The sequence below is a fragment of the Hakea prostrata genome, chromosome 1 (genome assembly GCF_041222555.1).
Source record: "Hakea prostrata isolate BN-2017 chromosome 1, UWA_Hpros_2, whole genome shotgun sequence".
Taxonomy (NCBI): domain Eukaryota; kingdom Viridiplantae; phylum Streptophyta; class Magnoliopsida; order Proteales; family Proteaceae; genus Hakea; species Hakea prostrata.
This window is the reverse complement of record NC_142600.1, coordinates 16,653,794-16,676,419: the sequence shown is the minus strand read 5'-3', so window position 1 is coordinate 16,676,419 and position 22,626 is coordinate 16,653,794. Positions and strand designations below refer to the sequence as shown.

At 39.0% G+C, this 22,626-nt stretch overlaps 4 protein-coding genes across 4 annotated transcripts; 1 reads left to right on the top strand and 3 right to left on the bottom strand.

Annotated features, from left to right (window-relative positions):
• Nucleotides 1-1,010: 1,010 nt before the first annotated feature.
• On the bottom strand, nt 1,011-3,255 carry LOC149027902 (Sodium/calcium exchanger family protein). Its single transcript, XM_089147527.1, has one exon. The coding sequence runs from the start codon at nt 2,889-2,891 to the stop codon at nt 1,197-1,199; it is 1,695 nt and encodes a 564-aa protein (XP_089003653.1). The 5' UTR covers nt 2,892-3,255; the 3' UTR covers nt 1,011-1,196.
• A 6,313-nt stretch (nt 3,256-9,568) lies between these two features.
• LOC149027901 (protein PNS1-like) lies at nt 9,569-11,569 on the bottom strand. The gene is made up of 3 exons (XM_089147520.1): nt 11,375-11,569; nt 9,993-11,147; nt 9,569-9,867 (listed from the first exon to the last, which is right to left on the bottom strand). Exons 1-3 carry the CDS (start codon nt 11,492-11,494, stop codon nt 9,733-9,735), a joined length of 1,410 nt encoding a protein of 469 aa, XP_089003646.1. The 5' UTR covers nt 11,495-11,569; the 3' UTR covers nt 9,569-9,732.
• Nucleotides 11,570-14,723: 3,154 nt separating this feature from the next.
• On the top strand, nt 14,724-17,647 carry UNE7 (Core-2/I-branching beta-1,6-N-acetylglucosaminyltransferase family protein). Its single transcript, XM_089166914.1, has 4 exons — nt 14,724-15,515; nt 15,617-15,692; nt 15,828-15,943; nt 16,821-17,647. The coding sequence occupies exons 1-4, from the start codon at nt 15,029-15,031 to the stop codon at nt 17,336-17,338; spliced, it is 1,197 nt and encodes a 398-aa protein (XP_089023040.1). The 5' UTR covers nt 14,724-15,028; the 3' UTR covers nt 17,339-17,647.
• A 1,376-nt stretch (nt 17,648-19,023) lies between these two features.
• On the bottom strand, nt 19,024-22,426 carry LOC149027899 (C2 calcium/lipid-binding plant phosphoribosyltransferase family protein). Its single transcript, XM_089166903.1, has one exon. The coding sequence runs from the start codon at nt 22,273-22,275 to the stop codon at nt 19,285-19,287; it is 2,991 nt and encodes a 996-aa protein (XP_089023029.1). The 5' UTR covers nt 22,276-22,426; the 3' UTR covers nt 19,024-19,284.
• Nucleotides 22,427-22,626: the final 200 nt, after the last annotated feature.

Genomic DNA, 22,626 nt, shown 5'->3' with positions numbered 1-22,626 from the left:
CCCTTTTGGTCTCAATCCGTTTATCAGATATTAGTCATCATCACCACTTGTTAGAAGCGTAGCCACCTTAAATTCCTCGTGGCTTTCTGGTAGTTGAAGAAAGACTTATGCATTTGGTATTCTGTTCCAGTGTCTCATGGTGTTTATTCAGACAGAACCTACCTGAGGAAGGTATTAGCTGGACCAAGCATTTTGTGGTTTGGGTTCGGTCTGGGTGGATTATATTATAATTATAAGTTTCAATCCTCAGCAAATCTGTCTTCTTCTCTTCACTACTCATCTTTACCCATTGACAGTCAGTTGTTAGAGTGAAGAAAAACTGCATCATTAAATCTATGAACTCAGTTTCGCTGAGACCAAGTTCAAGATAACGCAACACCAAGGGATGAAGTCCATGTCTGGACCTGGAATCAATAATGTCTGGCCCGGACAGGCTCCACCATTAACAGTTACAAGTTGTTGTCACCAGCAGAAATTAGTAACGTGGCCATCTCAAATTTCTTAGTGTCTTTCTGGTGGGCGAGGGAGAAACGTTGGAACATTCAAATCTGAGGCAAAATTGACAGCAGGAACTTCATGGGTTCGAGTACATTAATGAATGATAATTATATAGCAAACTAAGTTTGGAATTTGTTGGGGTTGCTTGGCTCTTTGTGGTTCGTGAATGTAGCTTTCAAGGGAGAGGGGAGATGGATCGGTGACCTTTGATAGTGAAACTACAATTGATTCTTAAAAGTCATATATCAGTTGGGATTTGCATAATTATCACTGAATTATTAAGGTTTATTACGTGATACATTGAAACCACTGACCAACTTTGCAATTCCAGAACAACATTCAAAGTTGGCTAATTCTTAGGCTTGCCCAATTAAGGCATCATTATGAAACAGAGTTACAGATTGTTACACGCGTGATCGAACCAAACTTCCGATTGATCACTCAAACAGTCAAGACTAAGGATCTTTTGGTTCAACATAAGGAAAACAAAGTGATTTTTTTTAGACAAGTAGAGCTCACTGTGAAATCATCGTACTGTTTACAAAATACAAAGCTAGGCGAGATCAGCCGAAACTGATTCATTTGATTTTATATATCGTAGGTAGGCTGTATAAATTACAATTGCATGGTGGCACCCCCAAAAAAGGAAAAAAAAAAAAAAAAACAAAAAGACTGTATTGAGTTACAACATGATGAATCTAGATAGATCCAATTGATTGAAGAACTCTCAGAGAAATAGATAACAGGTATATTGCTAAAAGCCCTGCTCCCAGCAAACCATCGATCTTCATGTTTCTTTTTGGCAGAATAACTAGTGCCCAAAGAAGCCCAGCCACCAACAGTGCTATTGTCTCCAAGAGAAATGGATCTTTAGGTATCAAAACACTTGATGGATATGCATTCCAGCAACAGACGACGAGAGACATACCTAACCCCACAAATATGTTAAAAATGGGCCCTGCATAACACCCTGAGATCGCCACCTGAACTCCATCAGAACCGCCATTCAAAGCCATGGTACAATTTGTTATCAAATCCCCAAATGAGTCTCCCCAAGCCAGTACAGTTAGAGCTAATATGGAAGGGCTCACTCCAAATATAAAACCCATTGAAATTAGCAGGCCAATCAATTCTTGGGCTGTGATGTAACTCCAAGTGACACTCATCATGAATCCTCCCACAAGCCATGGCAAGATGAATCTTTTTGGAGGACTGTTCTTCTCTGTAAACAGTAACGCAAGTATACCAAAAGTGATCCCTATCAAACCACAAACCATGTAGACCACCAGGCCTGCTTTGGAACCCATGCTTTCTCTCTGAGAGTCCCAAAGGAATGCCAAGAGAAGTGGTGCTAATGTGACTGAAGCAACTGCAAAGGGCTTGGACCATTTCTCTTCAGAAACAACAGGGATGGTCAATCTCCTCGGTAGATACAGGGGCAGCATGACAATGTAGAAGAACCCACGAATACAAGCTGATGATTTGAAGGAAAAGCGATCCTTACCATCATTTCCATCATCTCTATTATGACAATTACCTTCAAGATCATCTCTGTCTTCACGAATTACAATCTTTTCACAATCTCCTAAGATGGGTACGATTAATTCACCGTTGACATCCATTCCGAAGTCGACCGTATTCTTCTTCCGGCGTAAATGAGTGAGGTAGACGACAATCACATACAACATATATACGGAAACAAGAGCCATTGCTCCCCAAACATTGATTGCTCCGATGATCATAATGGAAGCCAACGATGTAACTCCTACGAGCAAGAAGCAGATATCTCTTACAAAATCAGATTTATTGATGGAAATCTGATGAGATCCCATTAATCTGCTTATGGTTCCAACCACAACACAGGAGACAAAGAAAGAACCCCCTACAACACTGTTGATTCCCACACTGCGAGCCCCAGCTCCCGTGAAAGAAACTAAGCTTGAGAAACCGTCAGGCGCACCGTTGCCCAGGGAAAGCAGAGTTACCCCAGCTATGGCAGGAGAGAGCTTCAGAACGTTGGATAAGCTCTCAAGAGAAGAGCAGAAGTAGTCGGAAGCTGTGTTACCCAGAAGGTAAAACAGCACCACAAGCCAAAGGAAGAGAAGGGAATAACCTAAAGGAGGCCATTGCCCACAAATGCAATAGAAGAAACTCAGATAGTCAAGAAAGCCTTGAGAGACACACGGGCTATTCGATTTGAGGAACGAACACTTGGATTTGTAGTCTTGTAGTTTCTGCAACCGTTCACAAACAGGGTCGGTGCTGCTACCATTTGCGGACTCGGAATTGATGAAAAGAAGAGACCCCTGTGCTTCGGTGAAGAACAAAGAGACTGAGATGATTAGGACGACAAGCCACTCCGTGGAATGGGGCTTACAATACTGAACCGCCATTAAGAAACGCTCAACAAAAACCTCCGAACTCAAAATTAAAATCAGACGAACATATTACCGTCCACAGTGAAGAAACGAAATCGATATTCTCACAAGAGTGGAGTTTTCTTCCTTACGATACCAGAAAGCCAAAAATTTGGAAAGCAAGGGGTGAAGAAATTTAATTTTTAGTTATGAAATTTAGAGGCTTCTGATCGGGGACGCGTTGCTTCACGCGGAAGGGAACTGGGATTTGGAGTGAAACTTTGCAATTCCCAAGAACATTCACTCGTTGGTGGGGAACTGGGTTCTTAATACACGCGTCTGTGAATCAACCAGGAGGTTGATTGATTCAGAGAATTGGTGCTCCTCTCTTTTTTCTTTCTTTCTTTCTGGGTCAACAAAGAGTTAATTTTCAAGTTTTTTTTTTCGTGTTTGGTGCCAACCTGAAAACCAAGGTTCGAGGCTGGTAGAGAGAAGAGAGAGAAAGAGTTAATTTTCAAGAATAAAGTATGTAATCAAATCAACCTCAACCCAAACCCAAACCCAAAACCAAAACCCAAAAAGGAAAAAGAAAAAGCTCTGAATTGCCGACAAACTTATCGCATTTCAACTTGTATTTATGGTTGAATCTTATCCTTAATTAGTAACTTCATCTGAATAAATGGTGTGATTAGTGCAGATCCGATGACAACCCAAACGCCACGGTAATAAGAACAAGACACATTTGACACATTTGACGCATTAAAAAGAAAAACTAAAAAAAAATCTGAACTCTCCACAAGATATGCATCTCAATTTATCTCTATCCATACCCATGTTGGATTAGTTTAGGTAAATTTTCATGGATCGTCTGATCTCAAATAGATCACTCTAAAATTTAAATTAATCAAAACAAAAGCAAAATCAAACTTAGCAAACCATGCATGATGGTGTATGAGTAGAGATAGAGTTGGATTCTTTAACAGCTTCAGCTAATTTGTAGGACTGATTAGGCTACCATGCATGGCTCGTTTAACAGCATTTGAAGTTGAATGTTTCTGATTTTAATATGAAGTTCTGTTTCCTCTATAATGCGTAAACTTTGTTTTAATATGATCAATTTATAATACATAGTTTTCCATTCTCATCTAAAAGCGTGAAACCTTTTGCCTTCAAATAAAATTTCCTAAGATGTTACTATGATCAACCTAGCTCCAAAAAACGAAGTTTCCTAAGATACTTATGTAATAATGCTCTTCTCTAGATTTTTTCCTCATTTAGAATAAACTTATGACATGAGGGAATCTACAATGGTGTTTGTCACGATAGATTTTATTTTAGAGTTTTGAGTAGGAAATTGTAATCAAATGATATTTTGTCTTTCTTTCTTTTCTCTTTAATATGCATAAGGAGTAATTTTTCCTTTTTTTTGTGTGCATGTTTTTTATAGGTTGCATATTTTAGTGACGCTTAAATTTTGGATACCACACTTTAGTCGCCTAAATTATATACTACACACTCCCAAAATTACAAATTATATATTTTTAATATTCCATATAAGATTCTGTTAATTCATGAGTAAAATGACCATATTTCTCATAAGGGTGCCCTACTTAACTTAAAAGTTGGCTGATTCAACTCAGACTTGATGAAACTGATTTGGATTATTTGCTTAGTAATTCAATTAAGTCAAAGCCAAGACACCGAGTCCAACTAATTCCTAGAGTAAGTTTGCATTACGATAGTGTGTTGCCAATCCAATTTTATTGAGTCAACGCACCAGTTGCTTCCATGCATTGCAAATAGTTATTGTAATAACCCTAATTTATTATGGGAAAAAAATTAAATTTATTTTATTTTATTATTTTATATTTTATTATAAATTAGCAGTAAAGAAAGTCAAATCCATGATCTCTCTTCTCCCTTAACTCATCTTTTACCAACACTTCATCGGAAACTATTCATGGTCATTACCGGAAACCACCCCAACCACTTTCCTTGCCGACAACCATCGCTTCACCTTCTCTTGCTGAAAATCATCCCTTGTGACGTCTAGGGTTTAATAAGGAAAAGAAAATGTAGGTAAACATGAGAAAATTGACTCATCTCTCTAGTCTCTCCAGATACATATAAAAAGACATCTCATCATACCGTGTGTATTAAATCAATACTAATTTCAAAGTATAACTCATTGATTTTACATGCTTCCAACATATGAAACCCTAGCCCATGAACGCAGTATATATAAGAAAGGGAGAAAAAAAAACATTGAACAATTGTCCTATAAATTTTACATTGAGTTTATCTATATGATTCTTTTTAATAATCCAACACTCTGCACCACACCATAGTTGGTTGAACAATTATCTTATAAATTTTCCTTTAAACTTTAATAGAATACGCCGATTACACAAGACCCTAGACGCACCTCTCCACTTCATTCACCCAATTTTAATTCTTTGGGAACATCATCCACTATATCATATCTTTTATTTATAATTGAACCTAGGTACTTAAAACAATCACTCAAACGTGCAATCCGTTAAAAACTCTTTCATTTTTTTTTTCTTCTTTTAGGACCAAGGCGAGAATTGTAATTTCCCAAGTGCATGATGAATTGAGATTCCTTGTACATAATATTTAAAATGATATGATGATCTTGGTTGACTTTATAAGAATATAGTAACTCTTTAACGAGAAAAAGAAAAAAAAAAAAAGAATATAGTAACTCATTTCTTATTAATTGTCTCCACGTTACCTATTTTATTTCTATAAAAAAAATTAAAACATAGGTATAAAAAACTTTGTGGGGTATATAAGTTTCTTATAAAATATGATACTTAAAATTGTTTATTACATTCTTTTGTTCATCCATCATCAACCTTAAAAAGCAAGCAGAAAGCACAAGCCCTTATTAAAAACATCCAAAGTCCAAGTTCAAATTTTAAAATATTTCATTTCTTAAAAAAAAAAAACTCTAATTAGTCTCACCAGTCTAGGAATGGCCTAAGTTTAATTATTCGAGAGGTTAAAACATTTATTATTTTATCATATAAAATAATTTTCAAAAGTTTATTATTTTATATAATAAAATAATTTTAAACTGAATTATTGAAGTTAATCATAACCATTTTTTATTTCAACGTTTTGTTAAAAAAAATTTTTTGGTAATATTAATATTGGTAAATTTTGTTAAAAAATTGATCATAATTACCAACAGATCTGCTGACCTGTTGGCAGGGTTGATTCTTGATTTCTTGTGGCGGACGAGCTCCATCTTGATGTTGATTGCTTTCTAAGTTCCTCTCAAGATCTTTGTCAAAGAAGAGAAATTGAAAGAAAATTTTTATCATTTGTATCTCTGGAGGTGTTTATTTCTTATTATAGTATAAATGTATAATACAATGTTCTCGCCATGGTTTGAAAAACAAAACAAAAGATAAATACATCAAACGTATGGATATTTATTAAAAATATATATATAAATGATAAAGGTTTGGTCGTGAAATAACCAACCACGTCTATGACATGCATTCTATCCAAAAATAGATATCCATCTATCGTTTAGTAGCTGACGAATGGGCGAGCACGCATGTCTTATGGCGTTAGTATACATATATCGAATAAGATCATGGTGCATGTATCATAGTATTTTTGTTTGCTATTGTGCGAATGCTCTCAAATTACAACACATCACTTTTTTTTTTTTTTTTTTTTTTTTTCTTTTTTTTTGGCTTAACTGAAATAATTACACAAGTATTTACTTTTTTTTGTGTGTGATATTTACTTGAGACGTAAATAAAATAAAGGAGCCATTTTTTTTTTTTGTTAGTTTAACTAAATATTAGTAAAAAGAAAGTAGGTATTCTTTCGCTTATTTATATAAAAAAGTCTTTGTATTAGAGGGAAGGAAAAAAAAAAAAACTATAAAAAAGACGACAAAAATTATGTATACACCCTTGGATTTGTAAACTATTGATAAACCTCTAAAATTTTATTTTATTACATTTATTTATTTATTTAAATTATTTGTTATTTTATTCATAGATAAACAATGAATTAAGTCACATTCTCTCAAATAAATTATCAATTTACTATGAAGACGTAGAAGGTTTCGTGTTTGCCATTTAAAAATACTCAAACAGAATTCTTCAGTCGTAGAAAGATAAACATGGTGTCCTCCATCTTCATATAGTTGAAGAATCTCTAAGTGAGAATGACATTATAACAACCTAGTTAAATTGTTCAACATATTATATTTTGCAAGAACCAGTCCTCTAGTTAGACAATCAAGAGAAAGTGTTCTTGTATAGGTAAGAAGTTCCACTGCTTTCTCTGGTTTTGAATTAGCATTATCAAAAAACAAAGACTCCAAACCCCAAATACACATCCTTCCATTTTGTTGTTTACTGAAAAAAAATTGATAAATGGTTTTTAAGAATAGTGTATAATTTATTTTTTTAAGAAAATGTATTTATTTATTAATTAATAGGTGTATTCTATTAGTCTTTAACTTATGAAAATGTGACATTTGTAATGCACCTGGAAGTGTGAGAATCAATATTATATTCAAATAATTATGGACAATTCAAACAGAAGATTCTCTGCATGCATAGCAAAATTATCATAGTCGTCCAAGAACAGTTTTGAGTGGCTTCAATTCAATCCAATGCCAAGACAACAAGGAGATCATCTAAAGTATGAAACACACCTCCAGAATATAAACAAACAATGAAGAAATTGTTATGCATATACACATATTAATGTGAAACAAAGAACCACCTCCACTCCCCCTCCCCCCTTCCTTCAAAGTCTAGATTCAATGTCAAACCAGGTTGCATCGCATACATATTGTCAAGTATCACATCATCGTCAATATCTGACATCAATTTCCCAACATATCGTATCATATGTACGTGATCCAAAAATTTTGTCGCCACCACCACATTCATAAATCATATGATTCTTATCGTCATGTAAGTTGTCACTAGCTTTGGTGATAGACATTAGAGGTGGCTAAGTAGGAAGACAAGAATCTTTTTTAGAGTTTTCAAGAGTTGGTTAAGCATGAAGACAGAATCTTTGAAGGGTTGAACTTGAATTCAATATAAGAGGACTCCTACCACAAAATGTTGACATAAGTCATAAAATATGTTTTTTATTTTTGGGATTTGAGGTTCATCTAGCCAATATACACCTTGGGTATATTCTCACAATAGACTTTTATATATATACTATTTAGCAAGAGTTTAACTCATAACCTCTTCGCTAGGAGGCATTGATTTTTACTAATAATTATAAATTATATTAATCCAACCTTTGCAGATTCTTATCGCCAAATATTGATGTGTCGCCAAAAAAATTTAAAGGGAAAGAGCATTTTTAACTATCCCTTGTCTCTCTCCTAATGGAATTTAATAAATGATCATAACACCCCACCCCCACCCCTCCCAAAAAACATAAAAATAAAAAAAGAAGTGATAAATGATAGGGAAATTTGAGCGACACCCCTTGAGTTACCCCTAATATTAATGTCACTCCTTGAGTTATTCAATTTATCAATTTAACCTCGTATTATTATCACTGTTAATCTCAGTTAGTATTTATATATTTATTTCTAACTAGCCCAGCTAACTCGATTTCCCGAAGAAGGGCGCTCTTCTAATATTGAGCTCCTAGCTCTCCCTCTTTATTTTCAAAAGTATATAGAAATGGTAGGCACTGGGAGTAAGAGTGAACTAGCGGGGGAGAAAGGGGCAACTACCTCTCTATAGAAGGGAAATGAAAGGTTTATCCGCTCATAATGATGGTAGAGTCTCTCTGGGTTGGAGGTATAATAGTAGTCACATCAAGTCCTCCCCCTCTTAACTAGGTTTAAAAATATTATTATGAGCCATATCGTCCAAACTTTATAAGAATTTATGATTGACAGAGGAAAAAATTACAAATGGTAGAGAAACAAATTCAAGATACTTGTGTCCAGTTGAATTAAACCAAGCAGCCCACGTTGCCCACTGACGTTAGGCCCAATATAAGAATACTTCCAAAGCCCAGCCCACCGTGCCTTGGAGAACCTTGAAAATCACTTTTCCCCATCAATCTATATTGGTTTCTTGTTTTTTGGTAAAGTTAAAAGATCAATCTATATTGATTGAAACTTTGAAAGCATGGCTTGACGAATCCCCAGGGAGGCAGCCCCAGCGGAGGTGTGGGGGCAGCGTCTCCAGAGCTTGTAAAGGATCCACATATCTTTGGGCTTTAAAATTTTTTTTTAGTTTGGGCTTGGGCCCATGAATAACTGTGGCTTAGGGTTTCTTGTACCAGAACATCTGTAATAATTGTTTTGAGAAGAATATAGTAAAAACCTAATGCTTGGATGTAGGCTCACATTGAAGTGAACCAGGGTAAAATCCGTCTCTTCTTAATTTTCTGTTCGATTGTGAGTGATTGATCGCTCTAATCCTAACAATATGGGAATGTATTAATTTCGACAAGTAGAACAATTTTTATGGAAGCAATTCAACTGGGAATTTTGATTATTGCATTTAAATTTGATAGCTTTCAACAAAAGTTGCCCTGAAAGGCAAAAATGTTTTACTATGATTAAACTGGTTTTACTATGATATTTCCTTTTCTAAAGTAGAAGGGGGACAGTTTTCCCCAGTTATCAATCAACTAAAATGTTATTAACCTAGAATGGTTATGATGATCAGGTTTTGGGATTCAATCTCGCCCTTAACATGAAAGAATTCTTAGAAGTGTCAATCAACAATATTTTCCAAATACACAAGCAATTCAAATTTGTCTACTGTCAACAATGATGCAATTCTAATAATCTTGAACCCGAAGACTCAAACTTGAAGTCTTGGTTAATTGCATTTTAATCTCTAGAACGCTGCAGCTCTCTGACAAGATCTGGAATGGTTGAATCGAACCGAAGGCTCTGTGGATTCTCTGAGTATGCCACATAGTACCCTGCCATGCTTGCTTGAGGCCATGCCATGGCTATCCTACACTGAAACTCACCCATAAGAGTTCATATATTAGAACAACACTCTAAAAACTGCAATTTTTAATCAGAGATGGTATAGTAAACAGAGAAGCTATAGTGGTTTTCTAACTCCACTTTAAGCAGCTTACCATGAAATAACCAATCAGGAAGGCATAAATGGAGACTTGGGTAGCAGAGTCCTTTTGTATGGCAAGTGTCCATGACCCACTGACAATCAAACAAGCTGCTCCCACTGCAACTCCACAGAAGAAGCAGAAAGAGCCAGTGAGGTCCGTGTCTGTCACCGATTCCAGCCCAGCTTGTTCAATCATCTCCCAAGTATCCATTGATGCCTGAACAAACCCTTTATTATAAGCGCCAACATGGACGAACCCCCATCGGTTGCCATACCCCACGAGCCTTGCAGCTACACTTGAGTAGCAATTCGCACAAGAGAAGAGAAACTCATCCGTATCTCCTTGAATCGAATTGACTGCCTTCGCCGAGTTTCGTATTATCCCCAAAACAGGGACAACAGCTGAACCCAAACACACATTCCCCATGGAGTACTTAATTGTGTCATGGTAAACCCCAGATGTGCTGGATTCAATGCCGTGAGCAAAGTAGAGGTACCCAATGCGTGAGATTGAGACTTGAGTGATGTTCCTAATAACTTGCATTGTCCATGCCAGGCTGAACAGAATCCCCAAGACGAACAGAGCATCAGAGAGGGACAGAGACCCGGTAGCATTGTTGATGCCGCCAAGTCCAGAGACGATCAAACAGGAGTAAATGGCGCCGGAAAAGATTGATAGAGCGATGAACTTGGTCGACCCTGAAGTGGGTACAGTGCGGGTGATCGATGAGACCTTGCTTGTGTGACAAATCCAGGGGACGACCCAGCAGGCGTAGAGTGACTGGATGAGGGCGAAGATGATTGCAGCTGCACCGACTGCTAAGTTGGTGGCAGTACCAACGCCGATGAGGAGCATTCCGGCGGCGACTGTCAATGAAGGGCTGAGCCAAAATGCGGCCTTGATGGTTCTTGATGGGTTGCGGCGAATGCAGAGCAGCCATGAGAATGAAGCAATGACAGAGCATCCGATGGAAGTTAGTAGTGGGAGGTACCAGTGAAGAGGGTGGAATGAGTTACTTGCACTTGAATCGGAGACGAAGCCGCGGATGGTGAGGAAGGTATTCAAGACTCCGATGAGTATGAGTTGAATGAAGAAGAAGATGAAGAACAGCTTGCCAGTGATCTGTCCAGCCGTTGTTTTCCGGTGGAGGACCATGGATTCTCCCGCCTGCCCATGTCACCAGAAACAACAATTTTAGAGCAAATTGAAAAAGACTCTCAAGTTGAATATATTCCAAATCGAATCACAATGGGTTCAAGAATAGATCAAGATTTACAAGAACTGAGGTTTCTTTCTTTGTTTTAAGAAAAGAGAAAGAAACAGGGGAGACGAGAAGGATAAGATAAGGGACAGATTGAATAATTTGAAACAGATAAAGAAGTAGGAATGCCTACCTGATTGGGGTTGACATCGGTCTTCTTCTTCTCTTTGGTGATGCTATTCTTGTTCATGAACTGATCAGACTCTTGTACCAGAACGTCGATGCCTGAGGGAGAACGATTGATTCTTGACATTTGATTACGCTAGGACTGTTTTTCTTCTTCTCTGGTCTTATATATCTTTGAAATCCAGGTTTTCCATCTATTTCTTTCTTTCTTTCTTTCTTGGTCCCTACGATTCACTCTTAGACGGAATCAGTTCTCCATTTCTTCTTGCTTGGGAAGCTGGCGGTGGTTCTGGTAATTAGCATATGGAGACTTTGACGTGGAAAATAATCAGGTCAGCATGGTGACGTGACATGAAAGGCGGTTGAAATTTCCGTGATATTTCGGCTCAACTGCTTTAACTGAATAGTCCGAATTTATGGTTTATGTGAAGTCTAAGGCCCATGGACTTGGCCAGTTTGGCCTTGATTTTGATCTCGACCGTGCATTTAATGTCAAACACGAAAGTGAAACCGAGAGCGGAGACTAGAGGGAAGACCCATTAGAGTTAAACAGGAAAGAATATATTGTGGGAGAGACTAAAGAGCATGGTTGGATTGGGCCGTTGGGGATAAATCCCATGCCCAAGCAAATCACGGTGATTCAGTAAATGATAACCGTCTTAAAAAGTTGGGCTCAAGTCACCTATTCCCCGTGTCACCCTCTAATTTTTTTCTTCATCATCTTCATCGATTTTCTGGTACATGGGTTCTGTGTCCATGGGCCTCGATGGGCCTGAGCCCAATCCTGCATCAATGTCCCATCATCAAAAATGACAAAGATTAGGAGTTTTTGGTAACTTGACAAAGATTAGGAGTTCAGATACTTTACTCAAGCACTCCTTTCATACTTTTTTATCATATGTTTAAGAGGGAGTTTATTTATGGTCCACGCAGTCAGGGCTCAATAATGGGCATTTCCTAAATGTGTCGTAAAAGGGTGTGAGAGGACCTAATCCTCTACTTGCATATTCGAACTCAAAGACTGACTTAGCAATTGACGTCCAATGATAGACAATAACTCCCCCCCCCCCCCCGAATACAGCTTACAACTTTCGCTCTCCAAAAAGCAACTCTTCTCAAAATCTCAAAAGGTGCTGAGTTGTAATCCCATTCTAAGGATTCTTGTGATTCCGGAGAATCCAGCTACAGAAGAACCAGGAACGGAGACTTTCCCCCCCTTTCCGCCCGACTCTTTGGTCTTAAAAATGCTCGTTTTAAGAATGAGTGATTGCCTTTCTCCGACCCTTACTGCCCAACCGGAGAGCGGACAGCTAACACGTATTTTGATTTCGACTCATGGCGCGATGCCCACATTAGCTTCATAACCCAAAACGAAAGCTAAGATAATTACATTAGCTTCATAACCCAAAACGAAAGCTAAGATAATTACATGTTAGACCGTGACCATAGACCCAAAGAGATGATTATCACAATTGACTAAGTTTTGTTCAATTGGAAACTTGATGGTAATAGACTTTGTCAATCAACTACTATATATCCAAGCTGGGAGTCTAGTCCTTCTAGCTAGGTCCCTCCTTCCACCTTGGGTAACTATTCCATCAAAACGTTTCCTCATCACTTTCCAAACCCCATTGAAAATTGCAAACTGTTTTATTATTAAAGTAACCCTTGATAGCTCATCAAGAAATGATATATTAGGGGAAAGTATAAACAAACTGTCAAACTCACCATGGCTTTTATAAAATTTCTTCACCCAAAGGTGATAAGATGTGTTTCTTCTAATCTATGCTACGAGCAAAATTTGTGGTCCCACAGCCTCATCATTGTTTAACAATATTCAGATTTGAACATATTTTTAATTAAGGATGGAGATCCATTGTTCAGATTTCTAAATCCATATCAACCAGTTGTTGTGAACTACCATCCATTCCTAGTCAACAAAAAGGGAAAAAAAAAACCCAATTCAATGCTCCATGAAAGGGAAATTCAGAATAAAAAACAAGAAATGAGAGATGATTTTGTAGCTAGGATGTCACAGGTTGTGGGCTTGGTAGGTTTTGCTCTGTTACTTGAAAACAAGAAACCTGAAAATGAAAACGACAGAAAATTGGGCATTGTTTCTGAGAACACTTGAAAGGAAGAGATGATTTTGTAGTTTGGATGTCATTTTAATAAGTTCCAAGTCATGTGTAGTCGTTGAAAAATATCCCAATCAATCCAGACTGTCCATAATAAAAAAACAAAAAAAAAAAAAAAAAAACAAATTTGATCAAATTTGACATTTTGATTAATTAACTTCATACCAGTTAGTGCTGTTGAAACCCATTAGTCATCCATGTTTAGCCTGCTCAATTCCCCTGTTTTTAGTTCTAATCTCATCTTTTATGTTATTATTTTTTCTTAGTATCACATCGAGATCCTCTGTTCAAATCAGTAAGAAAATACTCATTTCACCCTAAATTAAGAGCTCAACAAGAGCTCTGTCAAACAGTATAGTTTTTGGGAATAGTCCCATGACTCACTCTTTCTTCTCTTAATCTGTGGAAGTGATTAATTTAAAAATGACAAAAAAAATGTTATTAGATTCGGCAACTCTTGCACTAAGCACAGGAACACATGAGAAATTATCCTATCCCTTACAGAAATCTATCATTAGTTCTTTAACATCTTTTCTTAATACAGCATGAATGCATTCAGATCTACATATTTCTCCTTTTTTAATTGTTAATATAAAAAGAAATCTACAAAACAAAAATTAAATTTCTTTGGAAATCCTTTTATATTCTGCTGTTACTTTATGGCTTTGTTTGGAAGATTCAAAAATTTTGTTTTGTGGTCTTTTCCAGTCGCTACCTACACATTTTAACGCCCCAAATGTTTTGTATATCTGTAGATGGATGTATGTCATTAAACTTTCGATAAAGAGATCGTTCATACTATTTGAAACAAGATAAATTTTCATACTTATGATCCAGATTTATTTGTCTTATGAAATTACACAACAATAATATATTTCCAACCTTTTCCTACTCATTTCTTTTCATTTTACTTTAGTTTTTGCAGTCAATTCTAGAAATTTCAAACTTGACTAATTGCAATTTTGGGGTACAACAATATAGTAAAGAACACCTTACCTGCTTCACGGATGAAAATTCAGTACCAACTGTTCAAAAAAGAAGAAAAGAGAACTCAGTACCACATTAATACACAAGCATTACGAATGGTGAGGCACTAAAGGGCACTTTTGTTCCTATAATGCCCCTCATTGGTTCTCCAAAGTCCAAACCCTTCAGTTCAAGACTTCACTTTCCCTTGGTTAAGATAGAGTTCCATTCTGGTAAAGTAAATGTAAAACCCACTTGTTTCCTACAATCAAAGGGTCACTTTCTTTTTTTCCTTTTTCTTTTCTGTCTTCTTGTAGAAGGGTCACTTTCAATATGATAACCCCATTGATTGATTACTTGAACAACATATGGAGGCCTCTATTCCAAGGAAGGAACCATCTTCTGTGATCTCATCTACACTCTTCCCTTTGCCTTTATTTCCCCGATTTCACACCTTACCTTCCATCACTGAAGTTAACTACCACCAACCGCCTTTCTTCTTCTGCGTTCTTCTTCTTCTTCCCCCATAGACAGATGATTTCTGCAACCTCTTGACAATGGGTATCAAAGAACTAATGATCTCCTTCCTGATAACGTTATTCCTCTTCACCCTTCTATGCATCCCCACGAGAATGACAAGATTGCCAACCGGATTCCGGCCAGTGACCATAGTTCCTCTTCCCAAATCCCAAGATTTATACCCTGTAACGTTTGCTTATCTGATCTCTGCTTCAAAAGGAGACCTTCCAAAGCTAAAACGTACACTGCAAGCACTGTACCACCCAGGGAATTACTACCTCCTCCACATGGACGGTGCTGCGACGGCGACAGAGCATTTGGAGCTAGCTCAATTCGTCTCCGGCAACCCACTTTTCTCCCAAGTGGGTAATGTTTGGGTGGTGCAGAAATCAAATTTGGTGACTTACAGAGGACCCACCATGCTTGCCACCACTCTCCATGCCATGGCCATGCTTCTGAGAACCTGCAAATGGGACTGGTTTATTAACCTCAGTGCCTCTGACTATCCATTAATCACTCAAGATGGTAAGGTGAGTGCCCCTGCTTTTCTTTCTCGGCCTTCTTCTTCTTCTTCTTCTTCTTCTGAGTTTATTTCTGATGGCTTATTTTGTGACCCTTTCTCTCAGATCTGATCCATGTCTTCTCTGACCTGCCTAGAGATCTCAATTTCATACAGCACAACAGTCATTTGGGTTGGAAATTGTATGGCACTCGTTGCACTTAGATCTGTCTTTATTATTTCTCTTGTGTAGTAATTCAAATTCCTACTCTGTAAATGCTTTTTGATCATCTAGTTAGCTCAGAAAAATTAACTTAAACTTGCTTTAAACTTTGTAGGAATAAGAGGGGAAAACCTATCATGATTGACCCTGGTCTCTACAGCCTGAACAAATCAGAGATCTGGTGGGTTATAAAACAGAGAGCTCTCCCAACTGCTTTCAAGTTATATACAGGTTTTTCCCCCTAATCCTTTCTTCAATTTTTCCTCAATGAATGCTTCCCACTAGTCACTAAGACTCACAGAAAGGCACCTGCAAGACATATGGGAGCATCCAAAAAGCATGTTAACCATTTAGTTGAGCTTCATTGCTTGACTAATGTCTGATGAGATGAATATCAAAATGCTTCTTAGAGAACAATAACCACAAAAGACCATTCCAATTCTTAAAGGGGAAAGAATGCAAATCAAGGCAATAACATTTTCATAAACCCAATTGGGAAGCTTAGACATTGATAAAATTAGAATGGATGAAATGGAGAGATGCTTTGAGAGTTATGTGACAAAGGCATGCCTGTTAAACTTAAAAGGAAATTTTACAGGACTAGTTAGGGTTCTTGTCCAAATATGACATATGGAGCAAAATGTTTTGCAGAGCAAGAGAGAGAAAATAAGAGATGATCATTTTGGAATTGGATGCTGGGGACACTAAGTGTTAGACATGTGTCTTCTATGTACCAGTATAGATACCAGTGTAGATCCCATATATTCTAATCAATGAAATACCATCACTAGTTTTGTATTCTCATATTGTTTGGGAGGTGCAATAATCCAAGATAGGCTTTGCAAGAGCCTCTTCAAGTGGTATGGTCATGCTAAACAAAGACCATAGAGACACCAGTAAGGAAGAGTGAGTATGTGCAATTTGATCATTTAATTAAAAAAGGACGAACCTGGTGTCGAAAGCTTCTGCAAAAGCAGAGTTTTCTAAACTGCCCCAACCCCAAAAAAAAAATTTGCTAAGTAACTGTGTTGATGCTTTGACCTCAAAAAAAAAAATTAAATAAAACAATCTACTTGTGTTTCTCATTCGTTCTTTCTCCTGCTTTTAGGTTCTGCTTGGACTATTTTATCTAGATCCTTTGCTGAATACTGCATAGTGGGATGGGAGAATCTACCAAGAACTCTCCTTCTGTACTACACAAATTTTGTTTCATCTCCAGAGGGATATTTCCAGACAGTGATCTGCAACTCAGAGAATTACAGGAACACAACAGTGAACCATGATCTTCATTACATTAAATGGGATATACCACCAAAACAGCATCCAAGGTCCCTTGGACTGAAAGATTTTCGAAGAATGATTCTCAGCAGTGCCGCTTTTTCAAGAAAGTTTAAAAAAGATGACCCTGTGCTTGACAAGATCGATCGAGAGCTTCTGAGGCGACACCATGGGCAATTCACATTTGGGGGTTGGTGTTCTGAAGAAACGGAGAGATATAATAGATGCTCACATTTAAAGAGCGAGAGATTGGGTGTTCTAAAGCCTGGATCAGGTTCCAGAAGATTGAAAGCTTTGATAAATAAGATGATCTCTGTGAAAAATTTCAGGAGAAGACAGTGTAGATGAGTTTTTCTTTAGCAGATTAGAAGAATGGCATTCTTATAAATATATCTGACAAGTTTTTTTTTGGAAAATTGTGGCTGAATTGGCTTTCTGGTTTGTATTTTTTAATTTTATTTTTTTGTAAAAATGATGATTTTTTCCTTAATTTAAGTAAGGAGCAAATTTGCTGAAGGAAGAAAGGTAAGTAAAGAATTAGTTTATACAACTTGGCAAAAAGAATAAAATTGAAACAAACAATAAACTAGGAATCTCCCATCATTGTGAATCTGGAACAACTGAAGACAACCAATTAATTCATATTACTAACTTACGTAGAGACCGGATGGAATAGATGGTCAAAGGTAAAATCTCGACCACCAATTTGCATGTTTTTTTTTTCTTTAACTTCTTTAACCATACTTACCTGTAATAAAATATATATATACAAAATGAGTGGCCAAGATTTCAACCTCGACCATTTGAAGAGATTGTGACCATACGCAGCTTAGTGTTGTGTATTTATGTGCAACATTGAAATTGAATGCCTAACTTTTGGTATTTTCCTACAGCAACAAATCTCTAAGAAACCTTCATCTATGATTCAATGACTTTTATCCACTCCTTGGTTGTAGTCTTTATGTAACTTTGTAGTCTCGATTCAATTGTCTCAATAAATTGGATTTCATTACCCAGAAAAAAACAAATCTCTAAGAAAATTATACAAGTTAAACATTGTTTTCAGCAACAAATAGAAACCCAAGTAGCTTCAGTATAATTTTTTTCTAAAATTGATAAAGAACTAGTGAGGTTATTGCTTGCATATACTTTATCCAACTTATTCACTTAGAGGTGTCGCCATTGACTGATCAAACCTTGGATGATAATACAAAAATATTCTAATCATAACCGTACACTTATACGTTTACTTATTTATTTTGATAAAACAAATACACCCGCATGGAAGCAATGTAACATGGAGGGGAGTCGCAATACATTCCATCTCCCAGATTCCCATTGAACAAAGAATTAGGTGTATTAGTTCTGTTGCTACACAATCTTGTTCGTCCCTTTAGTCGGTTGAACCTGCAAAGATGAGCTCGACCGTGGATGTCGAGTTTTCACCTCCGACGATCTAGTTAAAAATCCGACTAAGGAAGGCAAGAAAGTAATGAACAATGATAATATGAATAGTGATAATTCTATTCAGCGTACCTTTCTCTTGTGCTCCTTTACCTTTTTATAGATTTTCTATGTACGAGTTTGAGTGAGACTCAAACCTCTAGTTAGGTTGTGATCTGACTCTTAGTCATTGAGTCCTACTCAAACACGAGTAGTTGAGTCGTAACTGAATACTGTTTCTTTGGCTAGAATCTCATTCAGATTTACCTTGTTATTCAGCTTTTGTACTTATTTGAATGACCTTGACTTGGTCGGTCTATTGGCGATCCGAGCTGGTCAGACTAGACTCAACCGAACTGGTCGTTTAAACCAAACTGGTTTGATTCCAATCAGGTTGGACTAGGCTTAAACCAGGTTGAACTGGACTCGAACGAGGTTGGTTTAAGCTTATTTATTCCCTTTATAAAAACGCGTTAAACGGACACTCGCGCTATTAGACGCGCCCACACAACTGCACAAAAATCGATTCCATACAAGAATACTATAACGGTCATTAGCTTTTTCTTTTTTGTTTCTTTCGAATACGGACGATGCCCGACATCTGAGGTGCTATTGCATTAAATGGATAATACTCCACCGACACTAACTAACCGTTACACCCCTCTACTTTAATGTCTTACTTTTCCATTTTCTTCTAAATTTTCCAAAAGCAAAATAAAGTGATTATAAATTTGAATCTTACCCAAAAGAATAGAAATTTGAATTAATTCAATTTAAATAACATTAGAATTTAGAAAAAATAACGATTCCTACTCGGCGCTGGAAAAACGCGACCGACTTTCCCGAAATTCTTACAGGATTTGATCAGCCAAAGATGGGAGTCGCCGGAAAAAATTGAATGGTACGGATGGCATGTCGCCGCGGAACCTCGGATGGCGCAAGTAGTAGAACCCCGATCCCAACACGAACAACTTGAAAGGCACCACATAAAATACCAGAGATGCCACCAGACAAAATACCACAAATATCCCCGTGGCACGCGGGTCCCTCCAGTTCAGCAACGCATCCACACGCTCCCCTTGAGCCGCTACGTCCCCTAGCAACGACTGGGCCCGCCCCGCTAATGCTCTCAACCGTTCATACCTCGTCCGTATCTGATCAGCTGATCGCGTGGATGGGAATCCATCAAATTCCTCATCAATCTCATCCAGCCCCACTGCGTCAACGTGAGATAATCTCGGATCCATGCTCGTCGGATTTCTCTGCCTGCCCCGAAACCTCAAGATCATGATGAAGAAGGCATACATGAATATGGTAGGAAGTATAAGGTGGGGACACAACACGATTGCCATTAGGAGCAGGTGGACTAATATGGTAGTTGATGGGTGCATCCATGTCCTGATCCCATCTAACCAGCGTGCGAAAGCTGCGGCTCGGGTCAGGCACCCGATGACCCGGAACCAATTGGCCTTACTCCGTCTCATACTCCACACGTGCATATCAGAGTCTAACATGTACTGCACCACTTCTTGACCCATAGGCGGTTCAGACCGTGCTAGCCGTGACGTTACTATCCTCATCGCTGTATGTCGTAAGATGTCTTGTCGGGCGGGTCCCAGGGGCCGTACGTAATGCATTCGTGGAAGCATCGGACTAGCGTAGGCCTGAAGGAGACTCACCCAAGATGAACATGAAAATCGCACGGCAAGCTCGATCTCTCCCATCTTCTTGGCCCCACCGGGTTGCAAAATCACCAAGGAATATGAATTCAGGTACGTTCGATTGGTATCGAGGTTCGATAACCTGATTCGCAGCTTTCCCATACGAGCGTCCTTCCCTGGCTTCCCTGCTTCATCATGCTTGTGCCGTCCGTTGTCGAACACTCCAATGGTAAGAACAGTACATGGATCGAAAACGTCCCACGTGTACTGCTCATTCCACCGTGGATTGAATCTATCAAGGATCGTACGGGTACGGACCCACTTAGGTCCGTATTTGGCAACCACGTAAGCATCGGTGGTCCCACGTGTACCGTCCTTCGTTTTCACGGGAAGTAGATTGGTGGCCCCGCGTATGCCAACCTCTAGTAAACCGATAGGCGGCTTGGATAGCTGCTTGGCTGCGGCTCGGACATCGCTTGTGACATGTGCCGCTTCATCTAGCACGTGATAACCACCTTCTAAACATGCTCGAACGTGTATACGCCCCGTATACGGTCTACTCTCATCGCCCACCAGATTAAACCATCTTGAACGTAACTCCGTATGATCATCCGTCCGCCGATCGATACTTGGCACATGTACTTTGGCATGGCCCACAGGCTTTGCGCCCGATACTTCTTCCACGGTTATCACCAAAAACGGCTCAAACGGCTCCGCTGCTATGAAAATTAGATCTTCGTTCCATGTCGGGTTAGCCGAGCTGGATGAGCTGATGGAGCTAATGGAGCTCCTTCCTGTCTTGAAAACTTGTGCCCCGAGCTGAGCCTTCACGTAAAGTTCCGGGCCACGAGCCTTAGGTTCGGGTGTTGAAGCTAGCTGCAGATCTTGGGTTTGGATGACCGTTAGCCTCAAATACCACAGCTTCGGGGAAAGGTAGACCTTGGCTCGGGTTTCCGGTATCAGACCACCGGAATCCGATTGCCACGCTTCCTGAAAAGCTTCATCTTCCTGAGTTCCGATCCACACGGCCAACATTACATCAGTTGCGACGGAGTTCTCCGGCAGACCTTCGAGGGTGTACCACTGTGGAGCTAGAGGACTATCTGGTGGTACTCTGTTTGGTACTTCCTGCAAATCAAAAGAAACCGAACCAAGAGAGGTCTCCGTAGTTGTGTTTGCTTCTGCGTTCTTCCTCTCCACCCATACTGATACCTCCAAGGCCGCAGAGTTTAGGCCTTCCTTGTCGAAGGCGAAGACTTGATCCCAGTCTTTATCAGTCGCACTTTTCGTACGGATGCCATGAGTGCCGATCACAAGTTTGGCGTATATGGAGGAATCAGCTTCTGCATTTGTGCGTTTGGCCTTGAGCACGCGCACGTAGAGGTATGGCATACGATCGACGAGATCATACGAGCTACGGCTGCGATCTTTGTTGAGTGAACGGATCTCCAGATCGTTTACGCTGGAATTCTGCTGTTTTCTTGCTAGCGTTTTTTCTTTTTGCTGCTTCGCGTTATCGGTTTGAGCGATCGGAGGAGTCTCTACGGGCTCTGGCGGAGGAGGTGCAGCCGCTGGTGTTTCTGCAGGTTTTGCAGTCTCCGGTGGTTTTTCTTCAGTAGTCGCTGGAGCTGGTTTCTCTTCCTGCTTTTTCTCTTCTTCTTTCTTCTCCTCTTTTTTTTCCTCTGCTTTCTCTGCGGCTGGTGCCGCTCCAGCAGCCTCCGCAGGAACTTCCGGTTTCTGCTCCGGTGGTGCGGTCGTTTCAGTAGCTGGAGGATCTTCGTCAATATAATAGACCTTCAAGCCCAACTCTCCTTTGATCTGGGAAAAAACGCTCCTTTTCTCCAGAGGATAATAAACTAGCGTTTCAGATCCCAATTTCACGAAACTACTACCCGTAATCTTGACCTTGCCGAGGAAATTACTTCGCCTCATTGTCTTCTTGTCGTTGTAAATGTTGAGCTCAAGGATTTCAGAGGGCATGGAATCCAGATCATTGACAAGAAACTCGAGCTTCTCGTCCCACTGTGGATTCAGATCTCTAAACTTGGTCTTCGTACGTCGCCTCTGGCCGTCGAAATCGACGATCACGTAAGCACTGGCTGTTCCTTGCCCATCCTTGGGCATTAGATTTTTCGCGTTGCAGACCTCAACGATGACCTTCCGACTGCAACTTTCTGCCATTTTTACAAAGCAAGAAACAGAATGTCTGCTACTAAAATGAGTTCCCGATCGTTAAAATAGACAGACGAATGCAAAGCTAGAATGGGAAAGGGAAAATCGAAACTCCAAAACCCAAATTCAAAAACTTGCGTTACTGTTGACTGCTGCTTTACAAAATCTCCACTCCGGAAGAAAGGGACCAGAGAAGCTTATAAAGGACGGAGGAGCGTAGTCCCACGTCATGATCACACGTAGTTTTGGGATGCCAACGTGGCATATTCTCGGTTAACGAGCCGTAACTGACGGTTTCACTCACTTCGTTGCGCTTCTGCTGCTGAACGGCGTGCCTGGTGCTGACTAATGTTTGGTTAG

What these genes read in the sequence shown, in the direction of transcription:
- UNE7 (XM_089166914.1), top strand. Translation starts at nt 15,029, where the DNA reads ATGGGTATCAAAGAACTAATGATCTCCTTCCTGATAACGTTATTCCTC. An exon ending in AGTCATTTGGGTTGGAAATT is followed by an intron (nt 15,693 to 15,827) that starts GTATGGCACTCG and finishes TAAACTTTGTAG; the next exon opens with GAATAAGAGGGGAAAACCTA. An exon ending in TGCTTTCAAGTTATATACAG is followed by an intron (nt 15,944 to 16,820) that starts GTTTTTCCCCCT and finishes TCCTGCTTTTAG; the next exon opens with GTTCTGCTTGGACTATTTTA.
- LOC149027899 (XM_089166903.1), bottom strand. Translation starts at nt 22,275, where the DNA reads ATGGCAGAAAGTTGCAGTCGGAAGGTCATCGTTGAGGTCTGCAACGCG.
- LOC149027902 (XM_089147527.1), bottom strand. Translation starts at nt 2,891, where the DNA reads ATGGCGGTTCAGTATTGTAAGCCCCATTCCACGGAGTGGCTTGTCGTC.
- LOC149027901 (XM_089147520.1), bottom strand. Translation starts at nt 11,494, where the DNA reads ATGTCAAGAATCAATCGTTCTCCCTCAGGCATCGACGTTCTGGTACAA. An exon ending in CCGATGTCAACCCCAATCAG is followed by an intron (nt 11,148 to 11,374) that starts GTAGGCATTCCT and finishes TGACATGGGCAG; the next exon opens with GCGGGAGAATCCATGGTCCT. An exon ending in TCCTGATTGGTTATTTCATG is followed by an intron (nt 9,868 to 9,992) that starts GTAAGCTGCTTA and finishes GGTGAGTTTCAG; the next exon opens with TGTAGGATAGCCATGGCATG.